At 40.8% G+C, this 17,360-nt stretch overlaps 1 protein-coding gene and 1 non-coding gene across 2 annotated transcripts in view; both read left to right on the top strand.

Annotated features, from left to right (window-relative positions):
* Positions 1-11,072, top strand: part of CCDC6 (coiled-coil domain containing 6) — a 108,615-nt gene extending 97,543 nt beyond the window's left edge. The window contains exons 8-9 of the mRNA XM_015088349.3: positions 5,610-5,734; positions 6,774-11,072. Of these exons, the coding sequence (XP_014943835.2) occupies positions 5,610-5,734; positions 6,774-6,968 (320 nt within the window). The 3' untranslated portion in view covers positions 6,969-11,072. The remainder of the gene's footprint in view (positions 1-5,609; positions 5,735-6,773) is intronic.
* On the top strand, positions 1,848-1,951 carry LOC113600430 (U6 spliceosomal RNA). Its single transcript, XR_003421424.1, has one exon. It is a non-coding gene; the product is annotated as a U6 spliceosomal RNA (small nuclear RNA).
* Positions 11,073-17,360: the final 6,288 nt, after the last annotated feature.

Genomic DNA, 17,360 nt, shown 5'->3' with positions numbered 1-17,360 from the left:
TCTCAAAGGGTTATATGATGTACGATTTCATTTCTAGAACATTCTCAAAGTGACACCATTACTGTGATGGGGAACAGACCAGTCATTGCCAGGGTGTAGGATGAGGGGGAGGGTGTGACCAGGGAAAGGATGGGCATGACCGGCTTTCTTTGTGATGTTGGAGCAGTTTTGCCTCTGGTTGTGGTGAGTTACTTGGATCTACACATGTGATAAAATTACTTTGAGTTGTGTACACACATGCACACAGGAAGAGTACAATAAAAACTGATGAAATCCAACTCAAGTCTCTGCCTTGGTCACTAGTGGTGGACCTGTGTTCGTGTTCTGGGTTGACACTGTGCTGTGCTTATGGAAGATGTTCCTGGGGAGGCTGGCTGCAGGGCCCACAGGACCCCTGTAGTGTGTGTGCAACTTCATGTGGATGGTAAATGGTTTCAAAATAAAAAGTTAAAATTGAAAAAAATAGTTTAAGAAGAGATTAAACAAAGAGAGCTACCAGCTTAGAGCACTTTAGAGATGGGCCTTAAAGGAGCTTAATGAGCTGAAGCTTAATGAGGCCATAGTTGGCCAGGCACTCTGAGCACTTTGTGATATTTACTCATTTCATCCCCACAACAACCTTACAAGGCCACTACAGTAATCTCATTTTACAGTTGATCTATCTGAAGTCCACTGTCACTTGGTGCCAAGAGGCAGAACTAGAGTCTGAGCTAATATGACAGTCGGCTCTAGAGTGTCTGGGCTGTTTCCCTCTTCCGAGGCTGATCGAGGTCCTGATTGACATGAGAGAAGGTACAGAGAAGACATCCCAGGCAAAGGGCTGGTGTGAACTGAGCAGTAGAGGTGAGAATCAAGAGTGATAAGGTCACTGTGGTTCTTAACCACAGGCTGTTCTGGGTCCTGCTCCCATGGATTCTGATTTCATTGGATATGGGGCTGGGCAAGGGCTTTGATACTCAAGAGATAGTTTGGAGCCAAGTGCAGAGGCCTTTATAATAGCCAGAGAAGACATTCTTTTTTCTTCAACTTAGGTAGACAACAGGGAGTCTTTGAAGATTCTTGATTAGCGTTTAACATACCAATAACCTTGTAATGCTACGAAATAGGCTAGATATTTATTATTATTATTATTATTATTATGAGCTTCTCTGTCTTGGGATAAGGATCCATAGTTTATCTCTTAAATTTCATCACTTGCATAAGAAACAGAATTAGGGTTAAATAAAACCTTTTCTTTCCTCCTCCAGCTGAACAAAGCCCTTGTGGTTAAAAATAAACATGATCACTTAGTTTCCAAAGACTTATACTTTACTCTAGCCCTCCATTTTTTTAAAAATTGTTTGTTTGTTTGTTTATTTATTTATTTGTGTTTGTTTTTGAGAGAGAAGAATGTGAGTGGGTTAGGGGCAGAGAGAGAGGGAGACACAGAATCCAAAGCAGGCACCAGGCTCTGAGCTGTCAGCACAGAGCCTGATGCGGGGCTCGAACTCACAAGCCGTGAGATCTTGACCTGAGCCGAAGTCGGACACTCAACCAACTAAGCCACCCAGGCGCCCCCAAGCCCTCCATTTTTTAAATGTCAACTCAAGATCCACAAATGGAATAGAAACATGTGAAATAGCACTAATTGATGGTCAAACCAAGAAATAAAATAACCTTTATTTATTTTATATAAAAAAGACAACTAAAGGTAGGCTTGGTGGCTGCATGTCTCAGCCATGGAAGCCAAAAAAAAAAAAGCATCCTTAACAGCTTCTTGTTTTTGTGTAGTTCAGAAAAGAGGCTAAGTGGAGTTCATGTCGCTTGACATCCATTGGCTGATCTTAGATTCAAAGTGATTGAAAATGGCACTCATTTCAGCAGCACATATACTAAACCTGGAATGATACAGAGATTAGCATGCCCCCTGCACAAGGATGACATGCAAGTTTGTGGAGTGCCTGTATTTTTTAGCCAAAGCAAATCTGAGAAAGAAAAAGCAAAGCTGGAGGCATCACAGTTCCAGACTTCCAAGTTATATTATAAAGCCATAGTAATCAAAAAAGTATAGTAATCAAAAAATCAAAAACTGGCCCCAAAATAGACACATGGATCAATGAAACAGATTAGAAAACCCAGAAGTAAACCCACAATGATATGGTCAGTTAATCTTCAACAAAGCAGGAAAGAATATCCAATGGGAAAAAGTCTCTTCAACAAATCAGTGTTGGGAAAATTGGACAGCTGCATGCCAAAGAATGAAACTGGACCATTTGCTTACACCATACACAAAAATAAATTCAAGATGGATTAAAAACCTAATAGTAAGACCTGAGACCATAGAAATCCTAGAAGAGAAAGTAGGCAATAATGTCTCAGATATTGGCAAGAGCAACTTCTTTCTAGATATATCCTATATCCCCTGAGGCAAGTGAAATGAAAGCAAAAATAAACTATTGGGACTACCTCAAAATAAAATCTTCTGCACCACAAGGGAAACAACAAAACTAAAACGCAGCCTATGGAATGGGAGAAGATATTTGCAAATGACCTTTCCGATAAAGGGTCAATATCCAAAATATATAAAGAACTTATAAAAGAACACCCAGGGGCACCTGGGTGGCTCAGTCAGTTGAGGATCTGACTTCTGCTCAAGTCATGATCTCATGGCTTGTGAGTTTGAGCCCTGAGTCAGGCTCTGTGCTGACAGCTCAGAGCCTGGAGCCTGTTCCATATTCATATTCTCTCTCTCTCTCTCTCTCTCTCTCTCTGCCCCTCCCCCACTTGCTCCGTCTCTCTCTCAAAAATTAATACAAACATTAAAAATTTTTTAATTAAAAAAACCTCAACACTCAAAAAACAAATAATCCAATTTAAAATGGGTAGAAGATATGAACAGACATTTCTCCAGAGAAGACATACAGATGACCAACAGACATGTGAACAGATGCTCAACATCACTCATTATTAGAGATGCACAACAATTGCAAATCAAAAACTACAATAAGAGATCACATCAAACCTATCAGAATGGATAAAATCAACAACACCAGAAATAAAAGGTGAGGGGATGTGGAGAAAAAGGAATCCTCTTTCACTGTTGGTGGGAATGCAGCTGGTGCAGCTTCTGTGGAAAACAGTATGGAAGTTCCTCAAAAAGTTAAAAGTAAAACTACCTTATGATCCATTAATTGTACTACTGAGTACCCAAAAAATACAAAAACACTAATTCAGAGGTGTACATGCACCTCTATGTTGATAGCAGCCTTATTTACCATAGCCAAGATATGGAAACATCCCAAGTGTCCATCGATTGATGAATGGATAAAGAAGATGGGTATATATACATACAATGTAATATTATTCAGCCATAAAAAGGAATGAAATCTTGCCATTTGCAATGATATGGATGGTTCTAAGAGAGTATAATGCTAAGTGAAATAAGTCAGAGAAAGACAAATACCGTATGATTTCACTTATATGTGGAATTTAAGAAACAAAACAAATGAGCAAAGGAAAAAAGAGACAAAAACCAAGAAACAGACTATAGAGAACAAACTGATGGCTATCAGAAGAGAAGTTGGTTGGAGATTGGTGAAATAGGTGATGGGGGGATTAAGGAGTGCAGTTGTGATGAGAACAGGGTGATGTGTGGAGTTGTTGAATCACTATAGTGTACACCTGAAACTAATACACCATTGTATGTTAACGATATGGAAGTTAAAATAAAATAACAACAAAACCAAAGTGATTGAAAATAGGTTGTTCTGCCCAAACTCCCCGAATTGCCCCTTTGTTTCCATTTTCATTCCATTGATTCATATGGGATGTACTCTGTGCTGGATAACCCTGGTAGATGCTGGGAACTCAAAGATGTAAAGATAGCTGTATTTATTCACTGATAAATAAGCAATGCCCCAGACCACTAGACCAGTAGTTCCTGAGCTGCTTAGGTTGAACATTTGGATTATTTGAAAAACCCAGTTGTTTGTTCCCCAACCCAGACCTATCTAAGGAAAGTCTGGGCTTGAGTATTTTAAAAACACTTTGGAGATGATTCTGGGGTCCTAGATGGAGACTATGTAGAACATGATAGTGGGCTGGGGGTTGTTTATTTCCTAAATATCAGCTGCTTTGGGGGAGCAGTGACATATATAGGGCTTCTGTTTTCTTTGTTGAGTATCCTCAAGTTGCGAAGTTCTCTGTGGTGATTTTTTGTTTTTTTTTTTGTTTGTTTGCCTTTATAACAGCTACACACACACCCACAGTGGTTTTGTCTCATTGTTGGTGTCTCTTTTGACACTTCCTGTTTTCTTGCATCTGATTTTTACCCCTTTGCTCTGTTTTTCTCCTTGATTTTTATTTCTTCTCCTGTCTTTTGACTACTTCCCTACATCTTAGTTGGACTCCTAAGAAGGTCTGGTTTTGTTTTGTTTTGTTTTTTTTTAATTGGGATAAGAACACTTACCATGAGATCTACTTTTAACAAAAATTTAACTATAACTATAGGCACAGTGTTGTACAGTAGATCTCCAGAACTTACTCTTCTTGTATAATTGAAACTTTATGCCTGTTGAGCAATAATTCTCTTTCTACTCTTAGCCCTTGGCAACTACCACCGTATTCTCCCTCTATGAGTTGACTTAAATCCCTCATATAATTGGTATCATGCAGTATTTGCCCTTCTGTGACTAGCTTATATTAGCATAATGTCCTCCAAGTTCATCCGTGTTCTCCTTGAAAAGAATTTCTTTCATTTTAAAGGCTGGGTAATATTCCATTGTATGTATATACTATGTTGTCTTTATTCACTTATCTGTTGATGGACATTTAGGTTGTTTATACATCTTTGCTCTTGCAACATTAGGTTGCATGATGTTGAGCATCTTTTCATATGCCTTTGACTATTTGTATGTCTTTGGAGAAATGTCTACTCAAATCCTTTGCCCATTTTTTAATTGGATTATTTATTTGATATTGAACTGTAGGAGTTCTTTATATATTTTGAATACTAATCCCTTATCTGATACATGGTTTGTAAATATTTTCTCATATTCCATATGTTCCCTTTCTGTTGACTGTTTCGTTCTGGAAGCTTTTGAGTTTGATATAATCCCACTTGTCTATTTTCTGCTTTTGTGGCTGTGCTTTTGGTGTCACATCTGAGAAATCATTGCTAAGACCAATGTCATGAAGCTTTTCCTCTGTGTTTTCTTCTCAGGGTTTTATAGTTTCAGGTTTTATGTTTGAATCTTTGGTCCATTTTGAGTTGATTTTTGTGTATGGTGTTTGATAGAGGTCTAGTTTCGTTCTTTTGCATGTGGATATCCAATTTTCTCCGTACCATTTGGTGAAGAAGCTAGGCTTTCCCCATTATGAATTCTTGGCCCCTTTGTTGAAGATTATTTGACCGTTTATGCATGGACCTATCTCTGGGCACTGTGTTCTGTTCCAGGACTTGACTATCATTTCCCCTTTGACCCAGCAGGCCATTTGGTGAGCCCAGCACTCTTCTCATATGTGTTCATTTTTATTGGTGATGGAGAACTTTTGCATTTTAAGGTCTTCTAGATGGTTGACGACAGCAGATAATTGAGTTTGAAATAATACTTGTTATTGTCATATTTCAGGTCTATCATATGCAAGTCACACAGTTGGCTTCACGCCACCAACTTCACTGACTAGAGCCGGAATGTCTTACTACAATTCCCCGGGTCTTCATGTGCAGCACATGGGAGCATCCCATGGCATCACAGTAAGTAGCCATAGGGCAGGAAGCCACACTTTACTCCTGCTGCTGGTAGCAACAGGACCTCCTCAGGAGACCAGGCCCGATGCCCTTAGACATTTACCTTTCTTCTCCCTCCCACCGTCAGTTCACCTTCAAACTGTAGAGACTTCCAGCAGTTTGTTACTAAGTTCTGGTGTTGAAAGTAAAATCCTTCCTGGGAGACAAAAATTTCAGCTTCACTTTCTGTGAAAAATTGCCCTTTGTGAAATGTTATTTGAACTCTGGCCAATGCCTCGATTAGATTCTGGCTGGCTCTTTGCCATAACGAATCATTGCTGGTTGCCACAATGTCTGCATCTTCACAATTCACTGATCCCCAGTATTCTTTCTGAAATTAGCCTTGTTTCTAGTTTCACTCAGAATTTTCTCTCCTGGGATTAGAAGGAACCTTAAGTGCATTTGGTTCAGACTTCACTCGGGAGTTTTTTCTTTAGACCTGGTTATTTAGTTGACTAATAGAGCAGTTGGAAATGTAGCTAATGGGTTTGAGAATAGGAGAGACGTGAGGGTATGTCCAGTAAGGGAATCTTTAAAAGAAGACTTTTATTCTGGAAAAGCAGTAAGGTATTTCTGAAGTTGTTTTTATTGGTTTGATGGCTTTATGTAAAAGCAGAAACATTTGGTTGAGCTGTAGCTCATAGGAGGTTGAAAACTTACTTTGAGTGATGGAAGGAACTTGGGGACATACAATGGACAGAAAAGATTTAAGTGGAGAATGAGACAGCTGTTTTTTAATTCTAGGGCTGTCTCCTGGAAGGGCCCAAGTCCAATTGTTTGGTCAATGCAAGTTTCATAGTAATTATGTATAGCTTTTTCGTGAGTGTAGATGCAAACTCCACCTTGTTTTCATCAGTAGTTCAGAAACCAGTAGGGATAGACTAGGAAATCCCTGGTTTCTGGTCTTTGTTGCTCCCCTTTTTCACTAGCTCCTGCTTGTCAGGCTGTGTTAGAAATGAGCTGTCTGGACCCAGATTGACCTCCTGTTGTTCTGTCCTGTCTACAGAGGCCTTCACCACGGAGAAGCAACAGTCCTGACAAATTCAAACGGCCTACGCCTCCTCCGTCTCCCAACACACAGACCCCAGTGCAGCCCCCTCCACCTCCACCTCCGCCGCCCATGCAGCCCGCGGCCCCCTCGGCAGCCACCTCGCAACCCGCCCCTTCGCAACATCCGGGGCACCCCTCCTCCCAGCCTTAATGCATGTGCTTGGTCTGCATCTCACGTTGGGACTCGTACAGTGGAGCCGTCTCCTCGACGCCAAAGGCTTCCTTCCCTGGCATATTTGGATCTGACTTATTTGCACTGAGGTTATCTAGGCTTCACTATTAATTGTGTTGTAAGTGTTTGTCGGAAACGCAGCCAGTGTTGTGGGTCTACAACACTAAACAGACGACTTTTTCCATCAGTGTTTTACTTGAATCTACATGTACGTCCATTCCCTGGCTGGAGCATCTGCTAGTCAATATTTGGTAATTCAGAAGCAGCGTGCAATTTTTGCTTGGCCCCAGAGCTTCATTTTCCTGGCTTTTAGGTTTGTAAAATAAAAAGGGATATCTTTTTTATATTTGTTTTCATAAATTTGCAGAAAATTACTGAGCTGTTAATCCCACCCCCAACCCCCATTATAATGGTGTTTACCAAACATCCCAGTAATTCAGCACTACAATTCAGACCTTTGAAAATCTAGCTTTCGGTGTAGAATGGAAAGTTAGATGGATCAGTGCCCAAGACCATAAACTCTTTAATAGAGCTTTTTACAGATACACTTTTTATAGGTTTTTTTCAGTATATGTCAACATCCGTTCTCTTGTAAAACAGGCCGAAGTGATGGATCACGTGGCTGTACCTTTTCCACATGTGGGATGGATAATTATTGTAGATTAAGGTGTGATTCTTTCCTTATCTTTAGTGTTAATCTACCCAGACCTGGCCCCTCTAACATGAGTCGATAAATGTTGTCCTACCAACCAGTGGTTTTGATGCCTGGTTAGAACATGCTATTTGATTTCTGCTGCAGAGGGCAATGTGATTGTAACAAAAACAGCTATTTACCTTTCCATTCTTTGTGTTCCCCTAAAATAGAGTTTGAACAAATATTTTAAAGGTGCAAAATATTAGAAAATACTATTTGAAATGAACATTATAGGAATATCTTGGCATAATGGCCACAGAATACTTTATTGCTTGGCAGAAAAGAGAAGAGTTGTAGAAGAAAGTAGCACATTAGCATTGATGACCGCTTACATCGCCCAGTATAAGCAAGTGCAGTGTACAAAGAAGTATACTCTGAATACATTATTTCCATTCATTCAGCACAAATAAATTGTTTGGTTTCACTTTGAAGTGGAACACTGTGAGTCACTCTTTTCTTAATACTTGCAACATCTTTATTTTTTGCTTTTCAGCAGTTACTGTTTTGTACTTTGGTAGTAAAGTGATTTTTACCACTTGTGTTTGCATATTTATATATGCTGTGGATGAAAATAACTTACTAGAGAATGTATATTTTATGATGAGAATGTGTATCTGTTGGATATAATCAGAGAACTGAAAATTAATTTATCAGTAATTTTTAAGAGTCCCTGTTTTGTGACAACCATCTCTAATAGCTAGCTCTTTATTGAACACACTCCTAAAAATAAGGAACCGTGACATTGTAGATATTTAATAGTGTACAGTATAGAAACTTCCATTTTTGCCTTCGAATGCATATTTAAGAATTACAGAATGAAACAAGTCTTGTTGGATAATAGTGTTTGACTAGCATTTTAAGAACTTGAGAGTAAAAGCAACAGTAGGATTTTTCACCTCTTCCTGCTTCCACCCCTGAACTGAGAACTTCACTTCCCAGTTGGTCTATATAAATGTTATTTATAACGTGTACGTAATATGCATAATCATAGTGCAGTTCTCAAATATGGGGAAGAAGTTCGGCATTTAATTATTGAGGCTTTAGGTTTTTAATTCGATCAGACGAGGTCATATCAAACCCGGGGATCTCACCAACAGCCCGCTGTCCCTCCCGGTACATTGCCATTCCGAGGAATTCTGAGAAGGGGCAAACAAGGTTTGCCTTCATGGTACAGTTCTTGGTTTTTCTCCTAGGAAAAGCGTGGTCTGTGTTTACAAGAGTCTTGCGTGAGATGATAGAATTCAATGCTGTTGAATAGCAGCTTGCACTCCCATCGGAATGTCCATAAAGCAACGAGTTTCCTCTGCTTCCTGTCCATTGAGTTACCTCCTGAAAGCACACTAGTCCAGACATTGCCATGTGGTGAACAGAAAGCACTTGGCGTGAGCAGACCGTTCCTGACAAATGCCTTTTAGAAACAGGTTCTTGATATTCAGACTTTGCAGAACTGTAGTGCTGGTGCCCCTGGACTAGTCATTTCCTTTCAATATAGACCACAGCTCCTTCAAACAGCACTTTTCAACATAAATCTTGTTGCCTCTCCCTGCAGACATTCAGAATTGAGAGAACAAACACTACTATTTTGAATTTATGCTGTTTTGTGTACTTCTAAAGGGTTTTTGACCCCACGTAGAGCCTGTCCCGCATGGGCGGTACACATGCTAGGGCCATTTCTTAGTGATTGTTTAGCCATGGGGGACCCATAAAATTCAGACCCCAAGCCCGTAGAGGCAGGAGTCCCCTCACCCATGGGAAGCTGCCTTACCTCAGGCTCTTCTCTTTGGGGCTAAATATGGTTCCTGCCATTCCTGTTGCTCACTCACCCAGGGTAACCCTGGACTGATGCCCCGAAGGCCTTTGTAAAATCCGTAGCCATCATGAAGGCAGGCGGGAACAGCAGTAGCTTCAGTAACTTCCTTTTCCTGTCTTGCTGACAGAGACCCTTGGCTACCACTGTGCTGCTAATAGGATAAGTACTCTGTTGCCAGACTACCATGCCTTCTATACAAAACCAAATTAACTTCTGTAATACCTGACACCTCTCTGGGCTCTGAACTGCTTTCTCTCATCAAGCATGCTGGCATTCTGGACAGAATTCTAGAAATTTGGCAGAGGGTGGAAGTATTTAAGGTTTAATTTAACTTGCTCCTTTGTTAATTGAAAGGAGTTTTAAATTCTGAGCTCCTGAGATACCACAACCATGGAATGAATGTGTGACCAGAATGTGGCTTTGACACCAAGTGCTGCTGTCCCTTTGTAATTGGCTTCTAACTGATTTGACCAGAGATAATTGATAATGTGAATTTTTGTTAACTGTTCAATTGTAGGAAAATAGAGTATGTATCGCCCTTTGTTAGGTAGACATGAACTTTTCCTGCACGAAGCCTTGCTTATAGAGGATGCTCAATAAGGCAAGAAAGAGCATAGTAACTGTGCTTCGAGAGCGCAATATTTTTATCTTACCAGTACAGAAGAGTCATTTCTGTGTAACTTGATCTTCTGTCTAGTACTTGTCTTATAGGTAACCAACACTGAAAACTTTGTAGTGATAACTACCAAAGAAATACATAGTGAAACAACCTTTTATTTCCAAATTTATTAAAGAACCAGCCATTGACGCTGCTACATGAGTTCCATGCTCAAGAGCCATTGTAAGAGATTAAGGGGTTTTTAGTTTCTTTTTTGTTTTTTTCTTGTTTTCTTTTTTCTATTTTTTTAAAAACATACACACACACCTGTTAGCATAAAATGAGGAGCATCTTCCAGAATGCTCAGCAGTTACGGTTAACTGCCAAGCTCTGGTTGTCTCTCATTAGGCAGTGGAAGGAATCCTGCATTCATGATCGCGTGGGTGCTGTGTGTGTGCACATGTGTGTGTGTGTGTGTGCATTCATGCCTTAACTCGAGTTACTGCTCAACTTTAGTTCTTGACTTGGTCTGCACCGTCATCGAGATTGTACTGTACATCTCGATCTGAACTTCATCCTGGCAAAAACAAAGTTGCAGGCACAACAGTTTGAGAATGCATTCCTCCGGAAGAGTGTTTGATCAGGTTGACCCTGAGCCTTTGGACTTCATTTGGAACTTAGCATGGAAAACAAAAGCGGACTGTCAAATAGAAAGACATCAACAAGGAAGAGAGGAGAGCCAAGTGCTAGCATTGTCTTTTGCCTCTGCATCTCCGTGCACACTGTATGTTGTTCATGATAGCTTGTTTACAACTTGACTAGGTTGGAGTTCTGGTGATAGTGGCAATCTTGACATACTTGGTCAGAGTTTAGAGAGCTGTAAGACTTCCAATTAATGTCTTATTTACTTCTTTATGTTGATTAGTCTTTGATACATGTGCTGAATCAGAAACCTAAATAAAGATAATTTTTTAAAATGTACCTATTGAGCCTTAAAACCTGTCTCTTTGTTTCTGGTCTTTGAGTCAGAAAATGAACATTGTTTCCCTGTTGATTCTGATGGACATCTAACTTTGATTCTAGATACTAAAGTCTGCCTTGGAAAGTAGACTTTTTTTAAAACTCTTTTTAAAGTTTATTTATTTTGAGAGAGAGAGTGCACCACCAGGGGAGTGACAGAGAGAGAGTAAGAGAGTGAGAATCCCAAGCAGGCTCCACACTGTCAGCGCAGAGCCCAACAGGAGGCATGCACTCATGAACCGTGAGATCATGACCTGAGCCAAAGCCAAGAGTCCAACACTGACTGAGCCACCCAGGCACCCCTAGAAAGTAAACTTAAGGACAGGACACAAAAGGAGCTAGGACTGTTCTGTCTCTTAAATGGGGTGCTGGTTACCTAGATGTATTGAGTTTTTCTGAAAATTCGCTGAGCTGTATACTTATGATTTGTGTGCACTGCTCCATAACTGTTATATTTCAATTTAAAACCATAAACCTAGGAAATTATGAAAAGTGACACTCATTCCCAAAATGTTACACAAATATATATATGTGTGTCTATATTGTGTGTAGATTCATACATATATAGACACCCACATGCACACACATTGGGGCTTTGGATATTACATCTGGTATATTTGCGAGCTTATTCTTAAAGTCTCTTGTAATTTACTCTTCTACTCTTTTACTTTTTTAGGAAGCACAGCTCCAGAATCACTTCCAGGTTTGAGTACCAGCTCTTTAACTGGGCCAGTTACTTAACCACTCTGGAACTCCAGTCCCTCACCTGTGAAATACCATTATCTGCCTTACTAACATGAGAAGATGAAGACGGGAGCCTCTAGTGTCCTTCGCACAATAAGATACAGATTAGCCCCACAGCCATTCATTTGGGAAGAAACTTAGAATGGGTGTTTGGGGTTGACTTTTCACACATTTGGGGGCAGTATCATTTGTCAGTTGCATTTTTGTGAGCCCCTAGCATCCAATGGGGGAAAGCGCAGTAGTGAGCAGAATCCTGCCTTAGGAGCATAGTCCTAATTAGGAGTCTAGTTTTCAAGAACCCAGGTGCAGTACAGTCTTCTGAGGGCAGACTTTGAATCTAGGCCTTTTTCTGTATAAAAGTGCTAAATGAATCGAGTAATTTCTGACTCACTCTGGCTTAAGCCAGATTCCATGTTAACTATTAGTTAACGAAAGAGTTTTTAATTTGGTTAGCCCTTTGATGAAGACCTCTGTACTCCTGGCAGCTAGGTCTTAGCAGAAAATGTTACCCGAGGAGTTACCCAGGACCTTGGAATTCAAGTCCTGGCTTCATTTGCAAGCTTCATTTTTTGAATCTGTATAATGGAGATAGCCATTCTTATTTTAGGTAGAGTTTGATGAAAACAGGATTTAAACAAAGTGTTTTAACAACAAGTAAGTAAAGTTTAAGCTACATGTGTGCTTTTTTTTCTTCTGATATCTTTTAGAGGCGGTATGCCCACCTGGTGCATCTGAAATTGAAACAGTTTTGATAGAAACTTTGTGTTTAGGTAAATAAAACTACATAAATCTGGGGTTTTGTTTTTAACATTTGAGTATTAAAAATTTTGTGGAAATGCAATTGTATTCAGTCACTAATGTCTAATCCACACCCAAATGTTTTTAATATTCTCTTTGGAAATAGAGGAGGAAGTCAGTGTGTGATAGATTATATTTTGTGTCTAATGTTTATGTTGACATGAGAGATTGAATTCTTGCCCTTTGAAGTTTTCTGGTATCATCCCTAATTCCACAGTACATTGAATGCTATTGAACTAAATATATTTAGAGCTTTTTCTGAAGATCATATTTTCTGGTACTCTATAAATGGTTTAGTGCAACTTTCAAGATAACTATCCCCAAAAGAGATCTTAGTAATTACTTAATTTTTTTTTTCATCTTAAAAAGGAAAAGCCAGACTCAGAAGTGAAATGGACAATAGAATTAGTAGACAGGAATATGAGAACCTTCTCCATGTGTTTAGGAAGGCAGAAGAAAGCATGAGTATGATGAGAAAAATGAAAAATACAAAATATAACCAAATTGAATTTCTAGAGACAAAAAAATACAATATCTGGAATTTAAAACAACAAACTTGATACATCTTTTGTGGATTTCTGTTTGTGCTCTTTATTCCTTTAAAAGGCCACTCCTAGGGGCGCCTGGGTGGCTCAGTCGGTTGAGCGTCCAACTCTTGACTTCAGGTCAGGCCGTGATCTCATGCTTCATGGGTTCCAACCCTGTGTTGGGCTTCATGCTGAGCATGGAGCCTGCTTGGGATTCTTTCTCAGTCTCTGTCTCTCTCTCTCTCAAAATAAATAAACAAATAAATAAAATAAAAGGCCACTCCTAAAATTCAAGTTCAGCCTAATTGACCTACCTTTCTCCTCCCCCCTTTCCTGTTGTGTGTGTTGCTGGGGTGGTGGTGAGCCGCTCTTGGGGGATCTTCAACTTTGGGAACTGACTGTTCCTATTAGTCACTGCAGTGCTGGGCAGCAAGCCTCAGGTTTAAGGGGGCCAGTACACTACAGGTGTCCTGTGAGTTCAAGTCTGGCCCAACTCTGGTTTTCTCAGCTTTGGATTCCTCACCTATAAAAGAGGAATGGGAATGGGGTCAGTAGGATCCAATGAACATGTTAAAACTTTAGAGAGTACAAGGTTCTTTGTATCGCAACTTCATGACAGTTTGCAAGTCTGGGAGTGTTGTGCTCTTGGGGAACAGCACAGCAGACTACCACAGCATTTGAAGAGATGAGGGTCAGAGAAGACTTCCAGAGGAACCGGTCTTTAGGCACATTCTTGAAGAACAGGTGGGAATGAAATGGAGTGTTTGGAATAGAGGAAACAACATGTGGGGAAACCTGGAGTAAGAGCATCCATCCACGTGGTGTTGGTTTGGGTTCCTTGAAAACAAAGTCAAGGACTTGGGTGTAGGAAGCTTGCTTGGGGATGATTCCAGGGCGTGGAATGAGAGTTCAGAGAAAGTTAAGACCAGCGAAGGGTGTGTTGATGAGCCTGTTGGCCTTATAGGAAACAAGTTCAACCCCAGGGGTCTGAGGCATAATTTAGAATGTGCCTCAGAGTTATCCCACCAGAGAGCAGGAATGTCGGGACTTGGAGTTACCAACTCCTTTTGCCTGTTGACTAAAGGCATCCTGGAGAGAATGACCCCCACATTGAACTTTCTAGGTTGTGCATGAGACTTTCTCAAAAGCCTGAGGCAGCAAAGCAAGAAAGACAAGGTGAATAACTTCTTGGTGAAATCAGGTGGGCTGAGAGGATATGAGGTCTTGCATTGGTGGCCTCAGTGCTCAATACCTCACACAAGCATTTGGTTTAGCCTGGAGTATTGATGAAAAAAAAATTTTTCCCCCAGGAGTTGAAAATGCAGTGTGTTTTATTTCCCACTTTTTCCCCTCCAGCTTTATTGAGAAATAATCAACATATAACATTGTGTAAGTTTAAGAAGTACTATGCAATGATTTGATATGTGTATATATTATAAAATGATTACCACAATAAGGCTAGTTAGCCTATCCATCACCTCACATAGTTAAAATTTATGAAAACTTGAAATACTTTTTAACTTAAAATGAGGGAACTTTTTGTTTAAAAAGTTTTATTTAAAAGTCCAGATTCCTAATTTCTCTTGAAAAAATAAGATCACAGCAGGGCCTCATCTCTCCATTGCACAATCAGATTGGGCTGAGCATTAGCTGTACCAGAAAGCAGGGAATGCCAGTCCCTCTTCAGAGCCTCTGGGGTCCCTCTGCCCATCATACAAGTTATTACTGTGGGGTCCCCACAGTCTTCTGAGTTTGTATACCCCTGGCATAAGGTATTTGAGGAATTCAAGTTTGATGTGGCTAAAGGCTATGTCTGTGCAGAAGAAAGAAGGGCAAGGAGTGGGTGAGTGGGAGGTGGACACGGAAGCCCAGTTTGGAAGGAGGCCGACACCGGAAGTTCCTGGCACAAGTCCAACGGATAATGATAAAGTGGTCTGAAGACACCCAGTGGGCTGTGGTGAATCAATCCTTCTTGTGAGGCCCATCGGGAAGTCTGGCCAAGATTGGAGCTAGGATTAAAGTGTTCCTGGATTCTCTTAGCTGTGATACTATCTGAATTGTCCCTTGCTCTCTCTAAATTCAGTACACAGCATGGTCTTAGCAGGCTGAGAAGAGGGTGTGCCCAGGGGTCTAGAATTCTAGCAATGAGTCAGACAGGGCTGTATTGATAAGTGTTTAACATTCTGCTGTCTCAAAACTAAGCCCTTCTTTATATTGCTTGCCAATTTTTGTGGTGTAAATACTCCCCACCAATGTGCTTTCATGCCACCAAGGGGAAAATCACTGAACTTGGAGAGAAGCATGCAGTAGCACACCATTTATGTGGTATTTTCAGCACAGAGATGTTAGTTGTAAATAACCTTAAAAGCATACTAATAGTGAAACGTAGCAAAACAATTAGGATATAAGATATTTTCGGTATTTATTAACTGCTTCAATACAGTCTTTTAAATTATAAATTTGTATACTTTAATTTTTAATAGTGTCTATGTTTAACAGCCAGCTGGCAGAATTCCTGGAAATGTGACAGTCGGCTCTTGTGAGCCTGTTGAGGCAGCTGTAGGGCACCTCTGGCTGGGAGCATGGAGGGATGGGGATAGGGGGCAATCAGAGGAGGCTCCAGCCTCTGCTGTGTGTGTGTCCTATTGCAAAGGCAGTGGTGACAGTGGGGAAAGTCATTTATTTGGGGGACCCCAAATGCCAAGCCCAGCTGCAGGCTTGAGAGCAGGCCGGGGTCTGGACTCAGAGGACAAAAGATGGGTGAGAGTCCCTCAGGAGTCTCAAGGCTGTGAGGCAGCTGCTCTTGTGGGAAGCATCCCACGTGTCAAGTACAAGACTGTTGCTTAGACCCAGCATACTCACCTCAGGAGCCTGAACACATGGGTTCTAAGGCACCACGGGTCTTTTCCACTCAACTCTGCCTTTACCTTCCCTCCCCACCACCCTATCCTGCAGCCAAGACAGGAGGCCAGGACTTTATTCCGCAGAAGCAGACGCATCATGAGGGGGGCTGAGGAGCCCTGCAGGGTGCTCATTTTCCCCTGACTTGTTGGAAGCCAGTCTAGACTAGACAGGCTGCCCTGTATAGTGTTCCCTTTTGTTGGACTATAAACTAAGACACATGTTTAATGAACTTGGGGTGAATCAAGCCGTTAAGTGGCAAGGCCAAGTCATCTGGCTTTAAGACATGTGATCTCTTGATGGAAAAGAAATGTGGGGACAAAGTGGACATATGATTGTGAGGCAGGCCTCACAGACAAGGGATTCTAGAGCCATGGTCATTGGCAGCTGCTACAAAATTTTTGGGAAGTTGTCTAGAGTATAGTAGCAAAACAGGTTGGGGGTGGTTCAGACTGGAAAGAAGGAAAACCTGTGAACTTTATTTACCAAGGCCTCTGACCTATGTGTATGCATATGTGCAAGAGACCAAGGTGCCTGAATCAAAGGGGAAATGAACACTCCCTGGTTAGTTGGTATGAAAGGTGTGCTGTTAATTTCTTTTCCAGCTATAATAATGGTATTTTGGCTATTGCCTTTTTTTTTCCTTCAGGTTTTTATCCTTGTCAGTGGCTATTTCCCTGAGAACTTGGGCCCCAGATCCCTGAGAAATGTCAGGACTCTGGAAGGAAGGTGCCAGGGAAGGCCACAGAAACAGAAATCCATCTGGGGAAGATTCTCCAGGGCTTTAGGCATATTATGCACCTGGCAGAGCTTTCCACTTAAATATGAGTCCAAACGCTGACTCGGCAGAGCCATCAGGGCAGTGACAGGGTTGCCAGCGGGGCCCCAGAGTATGGCTGGAAAAGGGAAGACCTTGAAGCAGCAGAAGATGTGGGTTTGAGGTGGGCTAACTCTTACCTGAGTCCTGAATTATGGGGTTTCTAAATCCCTCTACTTTTCCTTTGCTATTTTTTTCCTTCTTATTGATGTATATAATGTATTTGGCCTATTTCTTTTCTGTAAATAAAAGTAGCATTTCTAAAAGGTCTGCATCTTTTAGATGCATCTTTTAGAGCAGACCTTTTAGAAATACATAAATAAAATATTTACAAATGCAATGATAGGGTATTTGAGGTTTGCTTTAAAATAATTTATGGGGGAGGGTGAGGAAGTGGGTGTGAGTGTAGAGAAAACAAGATGGGCAGTATGTTGATTGCCTAAATTATGAGATAATTATTCC

This window comes from Acinonyx jubatus, chromosome D2, assembly GCF_027475565.1.
Source record: "Acinonyx jubatus isolate Ajub_Pintada_27869175 chromosome D2, VMU_Ajub_asm_v1.0, whole genome shotgun sequence".
Classification (NCBI taxonomy): Eukaryota; Metazoa; Chordata; class Mammalia; order Carnivora; family Felidae; genus Acinonyx; species Acinonyx jubatus.
Note: the sequence above shows the minus strand (reverse complement) of the source record. Positions and strands in the feature narration are given on the sequence as shown.